This window comes from Thalassophryne amazonica, chromosome 3 (assembly GCF_902500255.1).
Source record: "Thalassophryne amazonica chromosome 3, fThaAma1.1, whole genome shotgun sequence".
Classification (NCBI taxonomy): Eukaryota; Metazoa; Chordata; class Actinopteri; order Batrachoidiformes; family Batrachoididae; genus Thalassophryne; species Thalassophryne amazonica.
This window is the reverse complement of record NC_047105.1, coordinates 94,512,936-94,532,649: the sequence shown is the minus strand read 5'-3', so window position 1 is coordinate 94,532,649 and position 19,714 is coordinate 94,512,936. Positions and strand designations below refer to the sequence as shown.

General features: G+C 41.0%; 1 protein-coding gene across 1 annotated transcript in view; it reads left to right on the top strand.

The window, feature by feature from the left end:
* pcsk1 (proprotein convertase subtilisin/kexin type 1) overlaps positions 1 to 18,847 on the top strand; it is a 29,918-nt gene extending 11,071 nt beyond the window's left edge. The window contains exons 4-15 of the mRNA XM_034167119.1: positions 3,422 to 3,568; positions 5,312 to 5,388; positions 7,764 to 7,852; positions 9,127 to 9,299; positions 9,609 to 9,821; positions 11,214 to 11,314; positions 11,399 to 11,632; positions 13,689 to 13,846; positions 14,039 to 14,172; positions 15,512 to 15,673; positions 17,993 to 18,510; positions 18,688 to 18,847. Coding sequence (XP_034023010.1) covers positions 3,422 to 3,568; positions 5,312 to 5,388; positions 7,764 to 7,852; positions 9,127 to 9,299; positions 9,609 to 9,821; positions 11,214 to 11,314; positions 11,399 to 11,632; positions 13,689 to 13,846; positions 14,039 to 14,172; positions 15,512 to 15,673; positions 17,993 to 18,412 — 1,908 coding nt within the window. The 3' untranslated portion in view covers positions 18,413 to 18,510; positions 18,688 to 18,847. The remainder of the gene's footprint in view (positions 1 to 3,421; positions 3,569 to 5,311; positions 5,389 to 7,763; positions 7,853 to 9,126; positions 9,300 to 9,608; positions 9,822 to 11,213; positions 11,315 to 11,398; positions 11,633 to 13,688; positions 13,847 to 14,038; positions 14,173 to 15,511; positions 15,674 to 17,992; positions 18,511 to 18,687) is intronic.
* Positions 18,848 to 19,714: the final 867 nt, after the last annotated feature.

The window sequence follows — 19,714 nt, the reverse complement described above, 5'->3', positions numbered from 1 at the left end:
GCCTGACCGCGCCCTTCGCCTCGCTCCCGTCGGCGTTCTTCTAACCGGTTGTCCAACTGTATAACCAAATCGATAAGCTCAGCCAAATTCCGCGGTTCCTCCTTAGCCACCAGGTGCTCCTTCAAGACCGACGACAGTCCGTTTATGAAGGCGGCATGGAGCGCAGTCATATTCCAGCCGGATCTCACAGCCGTGATGCGGAAGTCGACTGCATATTCGGCTGCGCTTCGGCGCCCCTGTCTCATTGACAGCAGCACGGTAGACGCGGTTTCGCCTCTGTTAGGGTGATCAAAAACAGTTCTGAGCTCCCTCACAAACCCAGTATAAGAGGCAAGGAGCCGTGAACTTTGTTCCCAAAGTGGTGTAGCCCAAGCGCGTGCCTCACCTCAAAGCAAATTAATCACGTAAGCCACCTTGCTGGCATCAGACGCGTACATCACGGGACGTTGTGCAAAGACGAGCGAACACTGCATAAGAAAGTCCGCGCACGTCTCCACACAACCTCCGTACGGCTCTGGGGGGCTTATGTATGCTTCAGGGGATGGTGGGGGGGGTCATTGAACGACCAGTGGAACGTCTGTATTCGGCACCGGGTCGGCAGGAGGAGGAGCTGCAGCAGCGCCCTGAGCGCGCGCTTCCACCTGTGCGGTGAGAGCCTCCATCCTGCGATTAAGGATGATGTGCTGCTCGGTCATCAGGTCCATCCGAGCGGTAAAGGCGGTGAGGATGTGCTGCAACCCACCAATCATGCCTCCAGCCGACGCCGGTGCACCCTGCTCTTCCATTGGCTGTCCAACAGATGCTTGACGCCCCTCGGGATCCATGACAGTGGCCGAGATATTCTGTTGGGGAAAGTGTAGTGACACGGACCCACAACAGGGGGCGCAAATGAACGGTCAATAGATGAGCCAAAAGGTAACAATTTAATGTTGTGAATGTGCACAACGAATATACAGACAATCTCAGAATCTGATTATAGTCAATTCACAAAGGTGACGTGTGGGCAGGCTCGAGGATAGACAACGTCTGTCCTGAGAAGAGCCGGAACCACACGATTTCCACCGCCACAGAACCCGGTGAATACTGGAGCCGCCAAGTCCCGAATTCCCAGGTGATCACCGTCCCCGACTGTCGGATCTGGTACTGCTGGCGAGGAGCACAAACAGTGAGATGTGGGTGTGTGCACACCCAGTAACAAAAACAGTCAGAAGGTGGAAAGTCACCTCCACCTCTAATCACACACTCATGCAGCTCCTGTTAAAGCACTTATCTGGAAGGAGTGAGAGGCGAAGACGTCGGCACTCTCACAAACCACCAATCAGCTGACAAGGCTCCACAGGACAACGGCTGCTAACAGAGCACACGTAAGTTATAATTCCTTGAGTACGGCAGAGAATATTACCTTCACAGGTAGATGATATCTCGGCAATGAGGTGGAGATGACGTCAAGAGATAATGAGTGACAGCTGTCACCCCCGGTTGTGTCCATGGCGGCAGCGCCCTCTCGTGCCTGAAGCCCGCACTTCAGGCAGGGCGCCCTCTGGTGGTGGCCCAGCAGTACCTCCTCTTCTGGTGGCCCACACAACATTACCTCCCTCTTTAGCATATAACAGCACAATTAAATCATTTTCTGATTTAATCACAAATCACAAATCCATCAATAGATTTCTGTGATACATGTCGGGAATTAATTGGTATTTTTATAATATTATCAATTAAATAAATGGCAACTTCACACAGATTAAAAAAAATGCAAACAACAGTAACTATGTACATTTAATTATAACAGCATTAAGTCTGAGAAAAATAAATCAGAACAGATCCAGCAGATCTGTGCAAGGTGGATTTCATACTACATCATTAATAATTTATTCGGGTCACGTGTGGTCAGCTTCCAAACTGATGGTGTTTTTTCAAAGTGGGCAGCTGCTCCAGCCAAAGGTGACAAAGTACACATAGATTAATACTGCACCAGAGAGAGCGAGGGAGAGGGAGAGAGAGAGAGAGAGAGAGAGAGAGAATTCCATGTTCCATCCTCTGTGCTTTCTCTCTCAGTGAACATGCGTCACACAATCTGGGGAATAACAAACAAATTGAGATGATTCATTTTTGCTGACTTGAAGTGATGACATTAATGGAATTGGCCATAAAGTGCCGTTTACTCCATTTTTACATCAATCGATTTGTGTACCACAAGCAAAGGCCACATTCTAGCTCATATAGAGCCTTTTACTGCTAAACAGCGTGACCTCACCCACTCATCAGAGCTCATATGTGAAAAACAAAAAACCGAGCTATGATGATGATGATGTAAAACTCATTTGCAGTGAAGACAGATCTGCTCTGTGTTTGGTCACATTCACATTTAATAGTGGAGATGAAGCCATAAAGCATGTAAGGGACTATAAGGGCTGATGGATGTGGACAAGGAGGTGCAGCAGGTGATTGTCAGCATTATTACAACTGCTGTGAGCGCACAGAGACAAAGAGATGCACAATGATGACAAAGAGATGCACACAAGTGCTTTTATCCACGAGTGGGTGACTGTTCAATGAATCAGACAGTGACTCATGCCGTGTTTGTGGTTCAGAATGTCTCCTGCATGCCGTGCACAGCAGCTCAGTGTTTTGTTCATTGTGTGTGTGTGCTCACGTTTTATGAGACTTGCCCACACGCCATCGTGTCCGTTCAGTGAGTATCAATCAAATCTGTGCTGCTGACAGCAGCGGCCTGAAATCAACAAGTGACTCACTTGGTGTTAAAAGTTAACTGTAGATGTGACAGACAGAAGAATAAATCCTCTTTAGGGGTGTGGGTTTGAGGCAGATATCAATAGATAGTTTGCAAATTGTGCAAAAACAAACAAAGGAAGGTAAAATCATCACACGTCCCAGTGAGAGGACGGAGTTAAAGCATAAGAACGGGATGATGAGGAGAGAGAGAGAGTGAGAGAAGACGGCCGATCACAGGGATGACTCACGTCTTCAGGTGGTGTTCTGCAGTCTGTGCATAGTGTGCAAAGAGCAAAGCAGGATCTTTTTTTAGTCTAGGCTGTCTCCAGCTCTGAATCACACTCCTCTACTTTTCTCAAACACATAACCACACATGAGCTGCAAACAATCTGGAGTGACATCACAAAGGCTGTGACCCTTTGATCTCCCCACAAGTGTCCACAGGAGTGGACTGTCACAATTAGAGCAAACACTCTGCTAATGGGTTTGTGTAAAGGTCAGTGAAGGAGTCTGCTTCGGCTGCTGCGCTCAGCTGACCTTTTCATCATATGTGATAATAGCTGACGCGCCTCTTTAGCTGAAGTGTATCAAATCGATTTGAATTAGGGAAGCGTAACTGTGTAATCACACAAATAAAGCCGGCCAACAGCAGAGCTTGCTGACAAATCCAATCCTTCCTGTCTTCCAGCAAGACACGCGGACCTCTTCGTCCCTGCCGAAGCTCGACCTGCACGTCATCCCCGTGTGGCAGAAAGGCATCACGGGGAAAGGCGTGGTCATCACGGTCCTGGATGATGGACTGGAGTGGAACCACACAGACATCTACTCCAACTACGTAAGACAGTGTTTCCATGGAGACAGGCTTTTGGTCTGGGTCTGTTGTTCCCATAGCAACTCTGCTAGTGACACCTTACAAGGCGATTCATAAAGATGGTGATGAATCTATATGATAACATCTGATTTCCCGAGTTTAGAGTCTCACATGCATGCTGTGTTTTTTTCACTGTTGGCACAGGAGTTAAAGCTCCTCCTCATTTTATTTTTGAAAGGCTGAATGTGGAGAAAACCTTTAAAAACTCAAACAGTGCAGCCTCTCACAGATGTCAGGTACAGCTGTCATGCCAGTACAGGAGAAGCAGAGAGAAGAAGAGAAAAGCTGTACAACATCGTGGCTGATAGGAAGAACTCCTCCTGTAATTAAGGGAAGATGAAGCAAAGAGGCTCAGTCAACCTAGAGCTCCATCCTTAACAATTAAAGCATCTGAGCAGCTTTCATTTGTATGCTTTCATAAGGAAATAACCTGTTGCTGTGGCCTAGAATTAAAACAACAATTTTCTGGTTTTTAAATTTTATTTAAAATTTTGAAGAGGGGAGCAGATACAAGTTATTTTAGCTGTGTATCACAAGCAACACAACTGCCAGTGAACATACAGACTCTGCACTGAAAGTAGCCTTTAAATATGAAACTCACAATATTTTTATCTCTGCCAACAAAGTTGGAGGAAGTTATGTTTTCTCCCCTGATTGTTTGTTTGTCTGTTTCTAAACAGCCTGGAGCCCACAATTTTTCATATATCATTATGAAATTTTTACTGAAGATTCATATCCTGAGAAGCAAGAAGCAATTCAATTTTCAATGTCAAAGGTCAAAATCAGGAAAAATCTTGGAAAATTGGAAAAAAAAAAAACCCCTATCTTTAACATTGAATGTTGTTCATTGAGCTGCTCCCGTTTTGTATTCGGGGTCGCCACAGTGGATACAACCAGATCTGCATTGATATTTGGCACAGGTTTTACGCCGGCTGACCTTCCTGATGCAACTCCAGTGTTACCTGGAGAAACACACAGCCGCTGGTGATCCAAAGAGGTCTCCCATCCAAGTACTAACCAGGTCCCGCACTGCTTAGCTTTTGAGATCTGATGGGATCAGGCTGAGAAAGAGCAGATCGGCTGCATCTTTAACATTGAATGAATGTTCAAAAATTCATAACTCAGTCAAAAAAGATGAAATGTATTTCATATTTGGGAGTGTTATGTAGGATGGTATCCTTTATCCACTGACAAAGTTTGATCTGGATCTGACCCAGATTACAGATTTTGTAGCCATTTAAATTTAACATTAAAACCCCGCTTTAATATATATTTTACATTATTGCTTAAACAAACATGCCCCAATCACACTCATATTTGAAAGTAAGGTGCAGACTGGCACTCACTATCGCCTGTCAAAGTTTGATCCAGATCTGATCCAGATTGTGGATTTTGTGGACAGTTGTTGTTGTTTATGCACTCTAAAAAAGGAGCTGCTGTCTCAACGAGAAAAAAAAATTGATGTAACAATTTGCATAGATTTTTTAAAGCTATTGCAACTTTCAACTGAGTTAAAGCCACAAGACTTCTCTCGTTAAGTTGAAATACTTTTACTTTTTCTTGAGACATTTTTTACAGTATGGTTAAAAATCAACAAAAAAAAGTGCCATATGTATCTACATGGCAGCAGGATATGTTACTGATGTGCACTGATTCCATTATTCTAAATGATGATTGAAAATAAGTATCATGTTTGTTTGATCAAAGGATGCAGCGGCCAGCTACGACTTCAACGACAATGATCCTGACCCTTTTCCCAGATACGACTCCACAAATGAGAACAAGTAAGTTGCAAACGTGCAAGAATATCACACCCTCACAAACATTTTACAGTGACTATTTAATTTGAGTTATATATGTGTGCAGCTTATTACATATTACACCCATGCACAGTGGCAGTGCAGGCAGCAGTATTGCTTTTGATGTGTTGAACAAAATAACTTGGAGGGTTTTGATGGAATTTGGACCACACTTGGTGGAATATTTGAGGGTTAGACAAGGACAAAGTGATATGATTTTGAGAAAAATTGGTTCAAAGTCAAGAGCACAAGCCAAGTTCAAAACTTTGGACCAGTGCTTATATGTTATGGATACTTAGAATAGCTATGTCAATGAATTGGTTAAAGATACATCAATGATCATATTACACACTAATATTAAGTCATATATAACATTTCTATTGTTCACATGACTTTTGATCTTGTGTAACCTTGACAGGTCAACTTAAACAGTTTGGAGCCAATATGGATTAAACATTATGGAATGGTTGTGTGTCAGTCAAAGTTAAAGTGGTTCAATTTTGGACAGAATTGATCAAATGTCAAGGTCACTCAGAATCATATATTGTGGTACCACTGAAATACAAATAATTAATTTGCAAGAATCTGTGTCAAACATGTAAAGCGCAGGTGGTCCACTCTCTGAGTGCCTCTTCACAGTCAAACCACATTTAACTGTACACAGATGTGCAATAAATGCAATACTTTTTCTATTCAGTGCTACAAATGTGCTTAACACCTCAAGAAGACTCGAATACGTAAAACAAAAAAGTAGAAAAGAGAGGCATAAAAACATAAAACATATAAAATTTAAAAAGCAAAACATCCATACAGTAAAACACAACACTCAACCTCTGCACTGTGTTCTTATGTGATCACAGTGTTCACTGGTTCAAAGCCTCTCACACATGAATAATTGCACACAAATAAATTACTTTATTTTCTGATGGCACATGTACACCCACCTCAGAAACAATACATTATGCTCTGAATGGTACTTCTGCAGGGAGTTTTTTGTCAGCTGTACCAAAACCAGTCTGAACAGCACCTAATAAATAAATTTAAATTCCTGCCAAATATTTAAAATACATTTAATACCAAGCTTTGCAAATTCACATGTACTGTAAATAGACTGCATTTATATTGCACTTTTACGGTCAAAGTGCTTTACAGTGATGCCCCACATTCATCCAGTCATATACCAGTGTCAGCATGTTGCCATGCAATGCACTCAACTGCACTGGCAGCAGATATAACATTTATTTATTTATCTATTTTATTTCATTCTTGGGGTTGGGGTGATCTGGACAAAAGGGTGCAGAGAGCAAATCTTAAAACTTTGTTCAAAACATTGCATTTTTTTTTAAAACAAGGCTGAAAATGGCCTATTGTGTTAAGTTTGGAACCAAGAACTAAGTCAGTTTGAACCCCAAAAGCAAGTAGCCATGACTCAGATGTAGGGATACAAAAACCAAGGTGTTTTAATTATCCAATGTGACACAAAATACAACATACTGTGAGGTTGCAGACAAAAGGTGAGGGAACCCGGAGTAAACAACTAACAAAAATACAGGAACCAGGCGGAGAAAGAAGACACCAAAAAATACTTACAACCAGTGATCAAAAAGGGAGATGACAAACTCTCATACTGACAACCTTAAAACCGAATAACAGACCCGCACCTGAACAGGAAACAAAGATTGGCTTAATATGACTAAACTAAAGAATAACAGGTGTGTGAAAACAGTGAGCCGGAATTAAAGACGCACGTGATAATTAACAGAACATAAGGTGACAAAAAACTAAACAGACACCTGAGGGTGAGTGAAAAATAAAATATAACCGAAGAAGAGAAATCACAAAACCACAATACAGATCAGAAAATACATAATGCAGAAACAAACGTAGAACTCAGAAGTGAACAAAGTGCAAGAGTGTAAAAACTAACATGAAAACTAAGAACAAAATTAGGAAGCAACCAAAACACAAATGACAACAAGAACTAAATAATAACCAAAGCCCAAATCAAGAACTCAAGCAAAACAGCAACGTGGAACTCAGAAATAAATACAGTGCGCACACGGGGGAAAAACCAAATAACCCAAAAGACAAATGAAAGGCAAATGACAAAACACAGAGACACTGACCGGGGACTGATCACAAAGACAGAGACCAAGGACCGACACGCACAAGAATGACACAGAGACACATATCAATGGCACACAAAAAGGCAGAACGCCACCACAGGAGTGACAAAACATGAAACATAGCACAAAAACAAATAAAAACCCACGATCAGATACTCCCACAACATATTGTGCACTATGATGAGTGCTATTATAGTTAAATGCATTCAAGTGTTCCAATGTATTCATTGACAGGCATGGAACCAGGTGTGCAGGAGAGATCGCTATGCAGGCAGACAACAATAAATGTGGTGTTGGGGTCGCATACAACTCCAAGGTTGGAGGTAAGAATTGATTTTGTTTTAAATGATATGTTTATATGCAGATGTGTTTGGGTTTATTTCCATATATTCTAGTCTCTCTTTCTCTTTCTCTGTGTTTGTGTGTGGTTGTTGTATGCTTTGTGAAAACACACCAATCAGTCATTAACCCTATGACCACCTGCATAATAATGTGTAGGCCTCCCTTTTACTACCAAAACAGCCCTGACCCATTGATGCATGGACAATACAAGACCTTTCCATCAGAACCAAAATGAACTTTTTCAGCAATTTGCTGGGGGGAAAAAAAGATCTCTAAAACACAACCTATTTATGTTTCTGTCGCTTTAAATGGAAAGCAGCTGCTGCTTACTACAGTTCAGCTGAATAGGCATGTCCCTGAATGCAAGTAAGAGTTTAAATATGGTCTTCCTGACATATGTCACAGACATCTCAACATGAGTCATTTCAGTAAACCTTTGGGACATTCACTGTTATGGTTAGAGGTCCAGATGGGACCGGACTGGTCAGGCGATGGACTAAAATGCTGGGAGCAATGACGAGAACAGGTGTGAACGGAAGGAGATTTATTTACAATAATGAGTAACTAAGGAATAACAATGCTGAAGCTGGTGATGGTGCCTGCAGAGCCGAGACAGGGCCTGCTCGGAGCGGTGGAAAGCTGGGAGCTGCAGTGCAAACCAGGTTTGGGGGTTAAAGAGTGGGTTGAAATCCAGGACAGGACAGGACAGGAACCGGAGCCAGGTGGCCGCAGAGAGCCGAGGACGGAGGAATGCTCTTTGATAGAAGCTGTGGGAAGGTCAGAATTCACACTGAGGGCATCTCAGGATAATCTCTCAGAAGACAGAGTTTGAGGTCGAGGTAGCTCATGGAAGCATGGAAGCATTGGTAGCATCTGGCAGGTAGCAAGGTCAAGGTAGATTCTGGCAAGGAGCCGGGGTTTAAGTAGCCCGCTCATGATCAGGAGCTCATGAATCACAGGTGCAATTTCTGGTGCGCCTCGGCTCTGCAGCACGCCACCTGGAGGGAAAACAGACAAACAACACACAAGAGGAGAGACAGGCCAAGGGCAAAGGTTGACCACAACATTCACAATATTTAACACATCTTAATGATAATAATTAGCTATAAAATAGCTATAATTAGCTATAAAACATTTATATAAACAGATTGTGAAGATTACAACAACTACAAGTCATTACTTTTCCCTGTAAATACAGTGAATAATAACCAGAGGAGCGCTCGGCCTAGGAGTTATGATTTTTTTCTCTTCTCAGGGATTCGAATGCTGGATGGAATTGTTACTGATGCTATCGAAGCAAGCTCTATTGGCTTCAATCCTGACCATGTAGACATCTACAGTGCCAGCTGGGGACCTAATGATGATGGGAAGACGGTGGAAGGTCCCGGCCGACTGGCCCAGAAAGCTTTTGAATACGGGATCCAGAGGGTAACTCATAAAACAAATGATCTCTGCATTCAGTTCCTAATGGGAGCTGATACCTGCAGCGGTAATGGAGATCAGACAGGACGGAATCAGTAATGACAATGAAGACTGCTGTCAGGAATAAAGCTTTTAACGATCATGTGCAATTAGTTGGAGAAAACACCAAAAAAATTATGTGACAAAGCCATACATTTGTTCAATCCTATTTAATGTTTAAATTCCTTCGGCAATGTGTTTGCTAAAGTGTGAGGCAGTGTTTGATATTGTAGTATTTCTTCCTGCCTTCAGTTCTCTCCATGATGTCTTTCTCAGGGCCGTGGTGGGAAAGGCTCCATTTTTGTTTGGGCATCAGGTAACGGTGGGCGCCAGGGTGATAACTGTGACTGTGATGGCTACACAGACAGCATCTACACCATTTCTATCAGCAGTGCCTCCCAACAGGGCCTCTCACCGTGGTACGCAGAGAAGTGCTCCTCCACCTTGGCTACAGCGTACAGCAGTGGAGACTACACCGACCAGAGGATTGTAAGCATGCATTATGTTGTGTTACTTTATTGTATTTTAATTCCCCAGCAATTGTGTCTGTGGACATCAAGACAATAAAGGTTTATGGCAGACAGGTTCAGATTTGGGTTTGGATGTGTTCACCATATCTAGCACAGAATTTTTAAGAGGAAACTATACCATTCATTGCCAAGAGGAAATCAGATCTTAGACAATGCCCCAATCACCTTGACCTTCACCCAAGTAATTGACCTTTGACTGACATTGCATCGTTCTTGAAACATACCATTATGACCTACGGGATTCAAAAGTACTAGAGACTCGCTGTAAGTGGTTGACACATAACTACTAGAGCTGATTTTTGTTACCCGTATCAAAGGCAAATACATCATCTCTGAATTTTGTGCCTGACAACCTCCAAGTATTAATGATTATCTTGGTACATTTCCACTCTGGGGAAACAATAACTAGAGTGTCACACTCATAGAGCGCAAACCCCCTCCAAGACTAGTTTCCAATTCCACAAATTTTAACCTTGGAAAAAAGTCTTGTTAGAAGTGACTATTTATAAGTTAAAAATATAATACAAAATCTAGATCAAAAGGGCTTTTCAGTGTTAAAATAAAATATCCGCTAAATCCACAATACGGATCAAATTTACTCTGTTCATTGAGAGTCCCAGTTTGCACCTCATTGTCACAAATGAGAGTGATTGAGGCACTTTTGATTGAGATATAATGTAAAATGCACACCAAATGGGCTTTTCATATTAAATGTCCACAAAAATCCACAATACGGAATCAGATCTGGATCAAACTTTTTCAGGCGATAGTGAGTGCCAGTCTGCACCTCACTTACAAATACGAGAGTGATTGGAGCACGTTTGATTAAGATATAATGTAAATATACATTAAATGGTGTTTTCAATGTTAAATTTAAATGGCCACAAAATCTGTTTTCTGGATCAGATCCAGATCAAACTTTGACAGTTGATAAAGTATACCACTCTCAAATATAACAGAAATTAAATATTTTTTGTCAGTTATGAGTTTTTGAAAATTTGTTCAATGTTAAAGATAGGGATTTTCCAAAATTTTTCCTGACTTTGACCTTTGACCTTGAAAATTGAATCAGTTGTTGCCTATCAGAATATGAATCCTGTGTAAAAAAAAATCATAATGATATATGAAAAATTTTGGTTACAGGCTGTTCACAAACAAACAAACAGACAAACAAACAAACGGCAAAAACATAACCTCAACTTTGTTGGCTGAGGAAAGAAAATTATGGTACATAAATTAAGTTATATACGTTTTGATGGAGAGATGTTATTTTACAGTATTCATTGTCATTTAAGGTTGTCTAAACCTGTCAAACTTAACTTCATGTTTGTCTTTGCCTGCTTGCTATCAGACGAGTGCTGATCTACACAACGAGTGCACTCAAACTCACACTGGAACGTCAGCCTCTGCCCCGCTGGCTGCTGGAATATTTGCCCTGGCACTGGAACAGAAGTATGCAGCGCCACAATAAAACACCTGCCACAATTTTTATTCACTGTACTTTACAGCTAATTTAATGGCATCTGTCTTCCGCAGTCCAGACCTGACCTGGAGAGATCTGCAGCACATTGTGGTCTGGACATCTGAGTATGATCCTTTGGCCAATAATCCGGGCTGGAAGAGGAATGGTGCAGGCCTAATGGTCAACAGTCGCTTTGGGTTTGGCCTTCTGAATGCCAAAGCCTTGGTGGACCTAGCTGACCCTGTCACCTGGAAGCATGTGCCAGAAAAGAAGCAATGTATTGTCAGGGATGACTCCTTCCAGCCCAGGTGATTTATGTGAAACTCATACGCTGCTCTTCTAAATCGTATTAGAATGTGGCTGCTGGTGTTTATGGTTCAGCTTGTTGTCAGGCTTTATCTCTGGAGCACAGTGCAATAACGAGGGCATAAACAGCAAAATGGAAGGACTTAAAATTAGGCTGTGATGCTCATTTATTGCAGAGAGCTGGGGGGGGGGGGGGGGGGGGGATTGTGTGTGTGAACCTGGGCATACTCCATGTCGTACTGACATGGAGTATGCCCAGGAGGAGGATAATTCTTGTATTGTCCGCTCTTTATTACATGAATTAAATATTAAAAAGTGCGGTTGTGTTTTGTGTGTGTGTTTTGTTTTTACAGTGAGAACAGAATCATGGGAAGTAACATGATTGTCTTACATGTAAATGGTGTATTCATTGTTCTTATGATATTCTGTGCACTCACATTATTTTATGCTTTCACGTTTCTGTCGATTTATGCACAGCATAAATATGTCCAGCATGTAATCGCTGCTGCCTGAGCGCGATGTACGTCCTCACACTGTGTTCATGCACATGCACACAAGCATGCATGAAACCGTCGCCGCAGGATTGTTCATGACTGTCAGGCCTTGTGTTAGCAAGGCCAAACAGCAGGCCAAATTTTTTGCGATTTTTTTGTGGTTTGAAGTTGCTTCCGAACAAAGTTAACATGAGGTTTCTTTATAGCACAATAAAGTTTTAAGTGGCATTTGTGAATGTATCACTCTATTGTAGTGCTTGACTGTTTTCCAAAGTAATTTCTTGACCATGTGGTTATATCAGCTATTGATGAATGACAGTCCTTGATGCAGTGCTGTATCTGAGATCAGGGGCATTCAGCTTAGGCTTTGAAGAACATTCTCTTCAAATAGTTCACTAATTTTCTCACATATTTCTTGACAAATTAGGGACATCCTCTGGCCATCTTTGCTCCTCCAATACTCTACCTTTCATGGATCCCGCTTTTCCACCAAATTGTGATTGCAATCACCAGTTGGCATTGCCTGCTTGAAACAACAACATTATAGATTTTTTGTTTATGTTTATCTCATTACTTGCCCTAGAATCCCCTCCTCTCAGGTTTTTTTTTTTTTTTTTTTTTGGTGGGGGGGGGGGGGGGGTGTTGCAGGCCTGAAATTCAGGAAATGGGTATATATTAAGACATTAAATGCTCTTTATTGCATAAAACATGAAATATCTTGGATTCAGAATGTCTACAATGAAGCAGAAGTCAAAGCAAGTGTAACAATCACTGAGGTGCTTTATTTACATTTTGCATATCATCCCAACTTTTCCTGATTTGGGGTTGTACTTATGGTCTCTGAAAATGGGAAAACCCACCCTTTAGAATAACTTTTAGGATTAATGAGCCAAAAACAACAACAAAAAACAAAACCAAAAAACAAATAAGGATGCTACATTTTGTCACTGAAACAACCTTTAAATTAGCCTTTTGTCCATCACTCTGTAGTAGATATAACATACTAATACTAAAGTGACCATTTATAATTTACTTTAGCTTATGAGACCCAGTAGCACAGGCACCCAGCCTCCATTGTCTTGCTGCATCTCTCTTTAATCCTGAGGATTTATCTCTACATTCTGTCAGTACTCAGCTTTATGCCAGCTTCAACACAGAAATCCTTTTCATTCATATGTGGGAGAGATAAGGATGAACTGTTTTCCAAAGGAATGACAAAAGGCATCTAAATCCACCTGTGCATTTCATGTATGTGGAATTTTGCTCTAAATTCTCTCACATTTTGTGGTTTAGAATATCAAGACCCCCCCCCCCCCCCCCCAAAAAAAACACTTGGATGGTTTACTTGATGTTTTCATTGCAAAGTATTCCAAATTCTGTTTGTTCCAGCTTTTCAGAATGAAACTGAAAGTGACACCGACCACACAAAAAACACACCTCTCTGTTTATATTGTGGTGTTGATGTCCAGACTTATATCACGGGAAACTGTGGATGTGACGGACTACTGTCGTCATGGAGAACTGTTTGTGTGGCTCATTCCCTCTTATTTTAACACACCCGCAGGGAGCTGAAAGCAGCAGGGGAAATCACTATAGAGATTCCCACCAAAGCCTGTGTGGGCCAGGAGAACGCAGTCCACACACTTGAACATGTGCAGGTGGAGGCAAGCATCGAATACACCAGGAGAGGAGACCTACACATCACCCTCACTTCACCCGCTGGTCAGAGGCTTGGACACACACACACACCACACACACACACACACACACACACACACACACACACACACACACACACACACACACACAACACACACACACACCACACACACACACACACACACACACACACACACACGTTTGAATACAGTAACAAAGCTGTGAACTGAGCTGTCACATATCCGTTTCACTCAGGTACCAACACTGTGCTGTTAGCTGAGCGAGCGAGGGACACATCCTCTAACGGCTTCAGAAACTGGGACTTCATGTCTGTCCACACGTGGGGAGAAGACCCTGCTGGAACATGGACTCTAAAGATCACAGACACTGTGAGTTACTTGCATATTTGCTGGGCAAACACCTGTCACATTCTTATATTTGCATGAAGAAAACACTTAAAAGTGTAGCCCCCTTACATTTGTTTAAAACATTTAAGTCATAAGAAGGATTGTCTTGTGCACCACTTTAATTTTCTTCTTAAGTATAAAAATAAAGGATTTACAATCATATTGCCAACTGGCACGTTGCTCGTGGGGATCCATGGGTTCTGGATTGGGTCGTGTTTATAAAATAGGTAACTGACATTTTTCAAGGGTGGTAATAAATTATGCAAAGTTTCTACAATGATTTTAACTGAAAATGCAGGAAATTAAAATGAGAAAGTTTTGTGAATAATTGTATTTATTATTTGGCACATTTAGTTGATGTCATGTTTTACAACTGGCAAGATCCAGATATTTCCTTTGTTCAGAGCTTGTTTGGTTACCAGGGACTGATTAATGGTGATATCAATGACAACTGTTCACTGTTGTTACCTAATATCCCTAATTTCTCCAAAAATATTAGTCCTATCAACTTTCTGTTTTTGTGGAGTTTATCCTTGTCCACAAGTACATAAACATAATACAAATGCCAGCTCTCCAGTTTCTCCATGATCAAAGTTACACACACATACACAGAGACCCACTTGGCTTTTAATATAGATATGACCAAAATTCAACTTTTCTATAAAATGATTATGACTTTGACCAGAGGGATTAAAAGATAGTGACAAGACACCATGACACGCATCATAAAAAATGACTGGGGGGGGAAGCTTTCCCAACCCTCAAATGGCAAATTTGGTCAGCATCACTATCATGTTGTGAAAAAACATGGTAGACATTCAAATGTGGCAAAAAGTGCCAAAAAAGAAAAGAAAAAGGACATAAAACAGAAACAGAATGACATTGATGGAGACAGGTAAAGAATAGACCACCAAATATGGCATCAGGAAGAAAATAAAAAAACGTAACATTTTTCACACAAAGGTTTTTTTGGATAACTGGACAACTAAAACAGCACTCCAACAGGTCGACTGTGTCAGTTATTAATAGTAACAGTAGTTACAGTTATAATGTTCATACTTGTTTTGCCCCCCCCCCCAAAAAAAATAAAGCCTTTGTCAGCAACGAAATTAGTTGTAATTTGGCAATATACCACAGATATAGGGATGCTTTGCAATAACTAGCTTTCACAAAGTAAATTTAGTGGAAAACTGAAGAGGAATACACCTTTAATTGGAAAATGGGAGACCATTTTTTTAACATGTATGAACATATGTTGATGCAGAAAAATGCGTTGGCTTATTCTTTCCGATTATAATCCCAGAGGATTTTTTCCTCACAGTCTGGACGCATGGAAAACGAGGGTCGGATTTTAAACTGGAAGTTGATTCTTCATGGAACATCAGAGAAGCCAGACCACATGAAGAAACCAAGAGTGTACATTCCTTACAACGCTGTGCAGAATGACCGCCGTGGTGTGGAACATATGGATGATATGATGGAGGTAAGTCCATCACAGCCCCCAGCCCTTATCTCAGACTGGTGTCAATCCCTAACCATCAATATTTTCTGCATTAATCAAATACTGGGAGCAATGAAAAACATTAGTGAAAATGAGAAACTGGTAGCTCAATAGATAAGGAGCTGGGCTTACCAATATGTAGATCTGGGTGTGATTCCCAGCTATGCTACCTGTCTGTGTTGTTGGACAAAAATTCATCTGCACTGTCGCAGTACCCAGCAGTAAATGGGTACCGGCCTCTGCTGTGGAAGTAACCTGAGTTGTACTGGCTTCCCCTTTATCCTAGTTTATGCACTGTTACCTGCCCATTTCAAGTTCCAGACATGTCAAGGGCTCAGAAAAATATAGTGAAGTCAAGTTGGGGGTGGCATACTTAGCCCATGGACTATCTCTATTGAATCTGCAATTGTGCCTTGAATATTGGTTCTGTCAACTTTTCAGATTTTAAATAATGTCAAGTCTTACTGTCCCTAGATTTTTTAAAATAAATAAATACATTAATTCATTAATTTATTTTTATAAAACAGGTTGTTCAGTTGCTTCTGATAACTTGAATCTTTTGGAGATGGCTCTTCCATAAAGTCACAGGTGGCCCAATTAATCTGTAATTATTCCAGTTAGTCATTCAAAATTTTAAGAACATAATTATACCAACTATACCAATTATACCAATCCTCTGTAGTCTTCGTTACTGTTCAAAGAGACAGTCAATAGGAAATTTGGAAATCTCAATCTCTATCTATCTCTTGCTTTTAAATACCTTTTTATGGAAATGAAGTAAAAATGCTCTAATTAGTTAATTAGCATTGAACTGCAAAAAAAAAGTTTGAAAGTTTTTAGGCAAGGTTTATGTAACGCCCAGAGCATCAATTGTAGACTAGACGCACACACCAAGTAAAAAGACGTCCAACAGGCCAACGGAAAAGTCTTTCAATACAAGAATGAAGATTTGGCATCAGGAAAATGTTTGTTTTCGGTCTGTAAAATGACACCAGTGCAGTGGTTATAAAGCCTGATGGAGCTCAACTCTTCATTATCAAACTGTAATGGGCCTATTATGTCCCTCGTACACTGAGAATAATGCTTTATTTTAAACATGGCTCTGTTACAGACGGACCTTAATTTCTGACATCTCACATTTTATTATAAACAAAAATAAATCAATGTTTTCTGTTCTGCTTTTGTTTTTATATAATGGCTGAGTGGATCCTTGTCATTTGATTGGTGCTTTGTATGTCACGTGACATGGATTATTCGTCCCATTTGTGTTGTATTGCATTTAGAGTGCAATTTGGTTCCATTTAGCATGCAAATTTGGTTCCATATGTATACAGACCCACTAGTGCGGGCAGCATTTAGCTAAACACGCGGAGTTTGTTCTGCTGACGGACGACAATTTGGAGGAGCTAACTGACAGTGCTAATTCTCCAAACACACACACACACACACACACACACACACACACACACACACACACACACACACACACACACACACACACACACACACACACACACACACACACACACAAAAACAATTCCACTGCGCTGGAAGCCGTCTGGAGGCATGAAGAGCTGTTAGGAGGAAGTTAGAATGAAAAGCTGAAGTAATTTCTGACGTGATTTTTTCGCTTATTTTTGGACTCCTATTTAAAGTTCATGTTGGATTGTTGATGTCAGAGCAGCAGTGATCCACCAAAGCTGGACAAATTTCTGATGTGATTTCTCGCTGAAGTGAGGCGATACACAAAGTTTTTTTTTTGGAAGTACACAAAGTCAGTGCAGTGACACACCAAAATGTATGTCCCTTTTCTGTTGTTTATAAATTAATAATATAATATCAAATGACAAGGATCTATTTTAGCCAGTATATAAAACAAATATTGAATGTTTTTTACATTATTTCAAGGGTACAAATATTTCATTTGATGAAAGCTGGAACATACCATTCAATGAGGCAAAGCCTTGTGAAATATTTGTACCATTGAACTCAAACATTCATTATTGGTATAACATTACATTCTGTTGGCTGTTGACACAAATGCCTCCTTTCTTCCACTGGCTTACAAAGATCTTGTACATTTTCATATTGTTATACCACAGAGTCATAAATTCGTCATTCGTCATTCAATGTAACTTAACACAGACTGAATGCATGACAAAGCAGAATCAAAGGGACTTATTCACTGAATGGAAACAATATTTCTGTTCATTGAATGTAGATGTGAAACAAGCAAACTAAGTGATGAATAATTTTGCGTCATTACAGTAACCCGGGTCTCATCTCTGTGTCATGATACAGGAGCCCACAGACGCACGGCCTCCTCCAAAGGCAGTGACTGCACAAACCCCTTCTGCAAACCCAGACAAAGGACCTAAAAAGTTCCACATAAATTCCCACTTTCCCTCTGAGGCTCTACTGCGTCTCCTGCAAACAGCCTTCAACAGGCAGTCTCCAGCTTTGCAGCTCCCGTCCTCTGCTCGGGCCTCCACTATTTGGAGGAAGGAGCAACCAGACAGGAGTATTCCTCCTCCTCCGTCTACAAAACTCCCACCTCAGAAGCTGTACCAGGCTCTGGACATGATCAACAAGTACAGGAATGGAGTGGACAGTGTGTATAGCGACTACAGTGACGGCTTCTACAACGCCAAGCCATACAGGCACAGAGATGATCGACTGCTACAGGCGCTGCTGGAAATGATAGGTGATGACAGCCAGTGAAGAGTGGAGGAGGGAGATACATGGAGTGAAGCGTGCGTGGGTTGGGGAGCAGAGGAACAAGGAGAAGGGAGGGGCAATAGCTGAGGAAGGGATATAGCCAGGCAAGCACTTAACTGGTACTCATGGTGCTTACATGAGATAAAAATAAATAATGCACAGCAGAAAACACAAGAGAAGCACTTCATATTAGGAAAGCAATGACAGATTGTAGGAAAAGTGTTTCCCTCTGCTGTGCATCAATGATGTTTAGCGCACACAAGCACAATGAGTACCAGTTATGTGCACCAGAGGATCAGAGAAGGAATGCAGGAAACTCTTCTACTCTGTTCTGTTTTTATTTTCCCCCAAAATGCTGCATTTCTGATCATCATACCTACACACAGCGATCATTGTTCATTTGTGAGTTCTTTCTGTCAACTAAACACACATTCAACAGAAAATTTATTAACACTTTGTTGCTCAAAACGTGGACTGCTGGATCCAGAAAGGGTCCCGTGCTGCAAACTAGTGATTATGAACAAATTTTGACCATGTCAGACGCAGGGGTGGGTCCGATCTTTCTTCTCTCCACTGCTTGCTCAGGCACACCACCTTTAGAAGATACAGTTTCTAATCGTATTACTGTAACATTTAAATATTATTCAAATACAATGATTGAAATGTGGTTCAAAAATCTTGAGTTTCTAATGTAAAAATGTGGGCCCTCATTTATGATCTGTTGGTACGCATAGATTTGTGCTTAACCCATCCACGCGAACATTTCTCCACAAAGTATAGAATTAACCACCTTTTATGTTTAATTAGAAATGTGTATAAATATACACCCAACTCTGTCCATGGGTACACATCTCGTAGTAGAAGAGGGAAACTGAACTAAAAAGCATTGCTGCTGTCACAGCATGAACCTCATCCACATATGTTCTTTATTTACTCAAATTAATAAGTAGACAATTAGTAATCATGTCAAGTTAGAAACAGATCTGTGGCCTCATTTTGTCCAAACCTACAAAAGATACCTGTGCAAACAGTACTATAAGGCATAAATCAAACCGTTTTCTTCCTGCAATTTTATACAGCCCAGTCTTTTTTTTTTTTTTTTTTGGTTTCTTTAGTGCTTCTGTCACAAAATGATTAAAATGTTTATGACAGGGTTTTTTTTTAACTTACTATTACTACCCCTGCCCCCAACCATAACCTAACCCTACTCCTTCCCTTAACCCTAACCATAACCATCCCGACCCCCGCTTTTAATTTTGTGCAGCCGTCACGGAATGTATTAGAATAAATTCATGCTCCTATGAT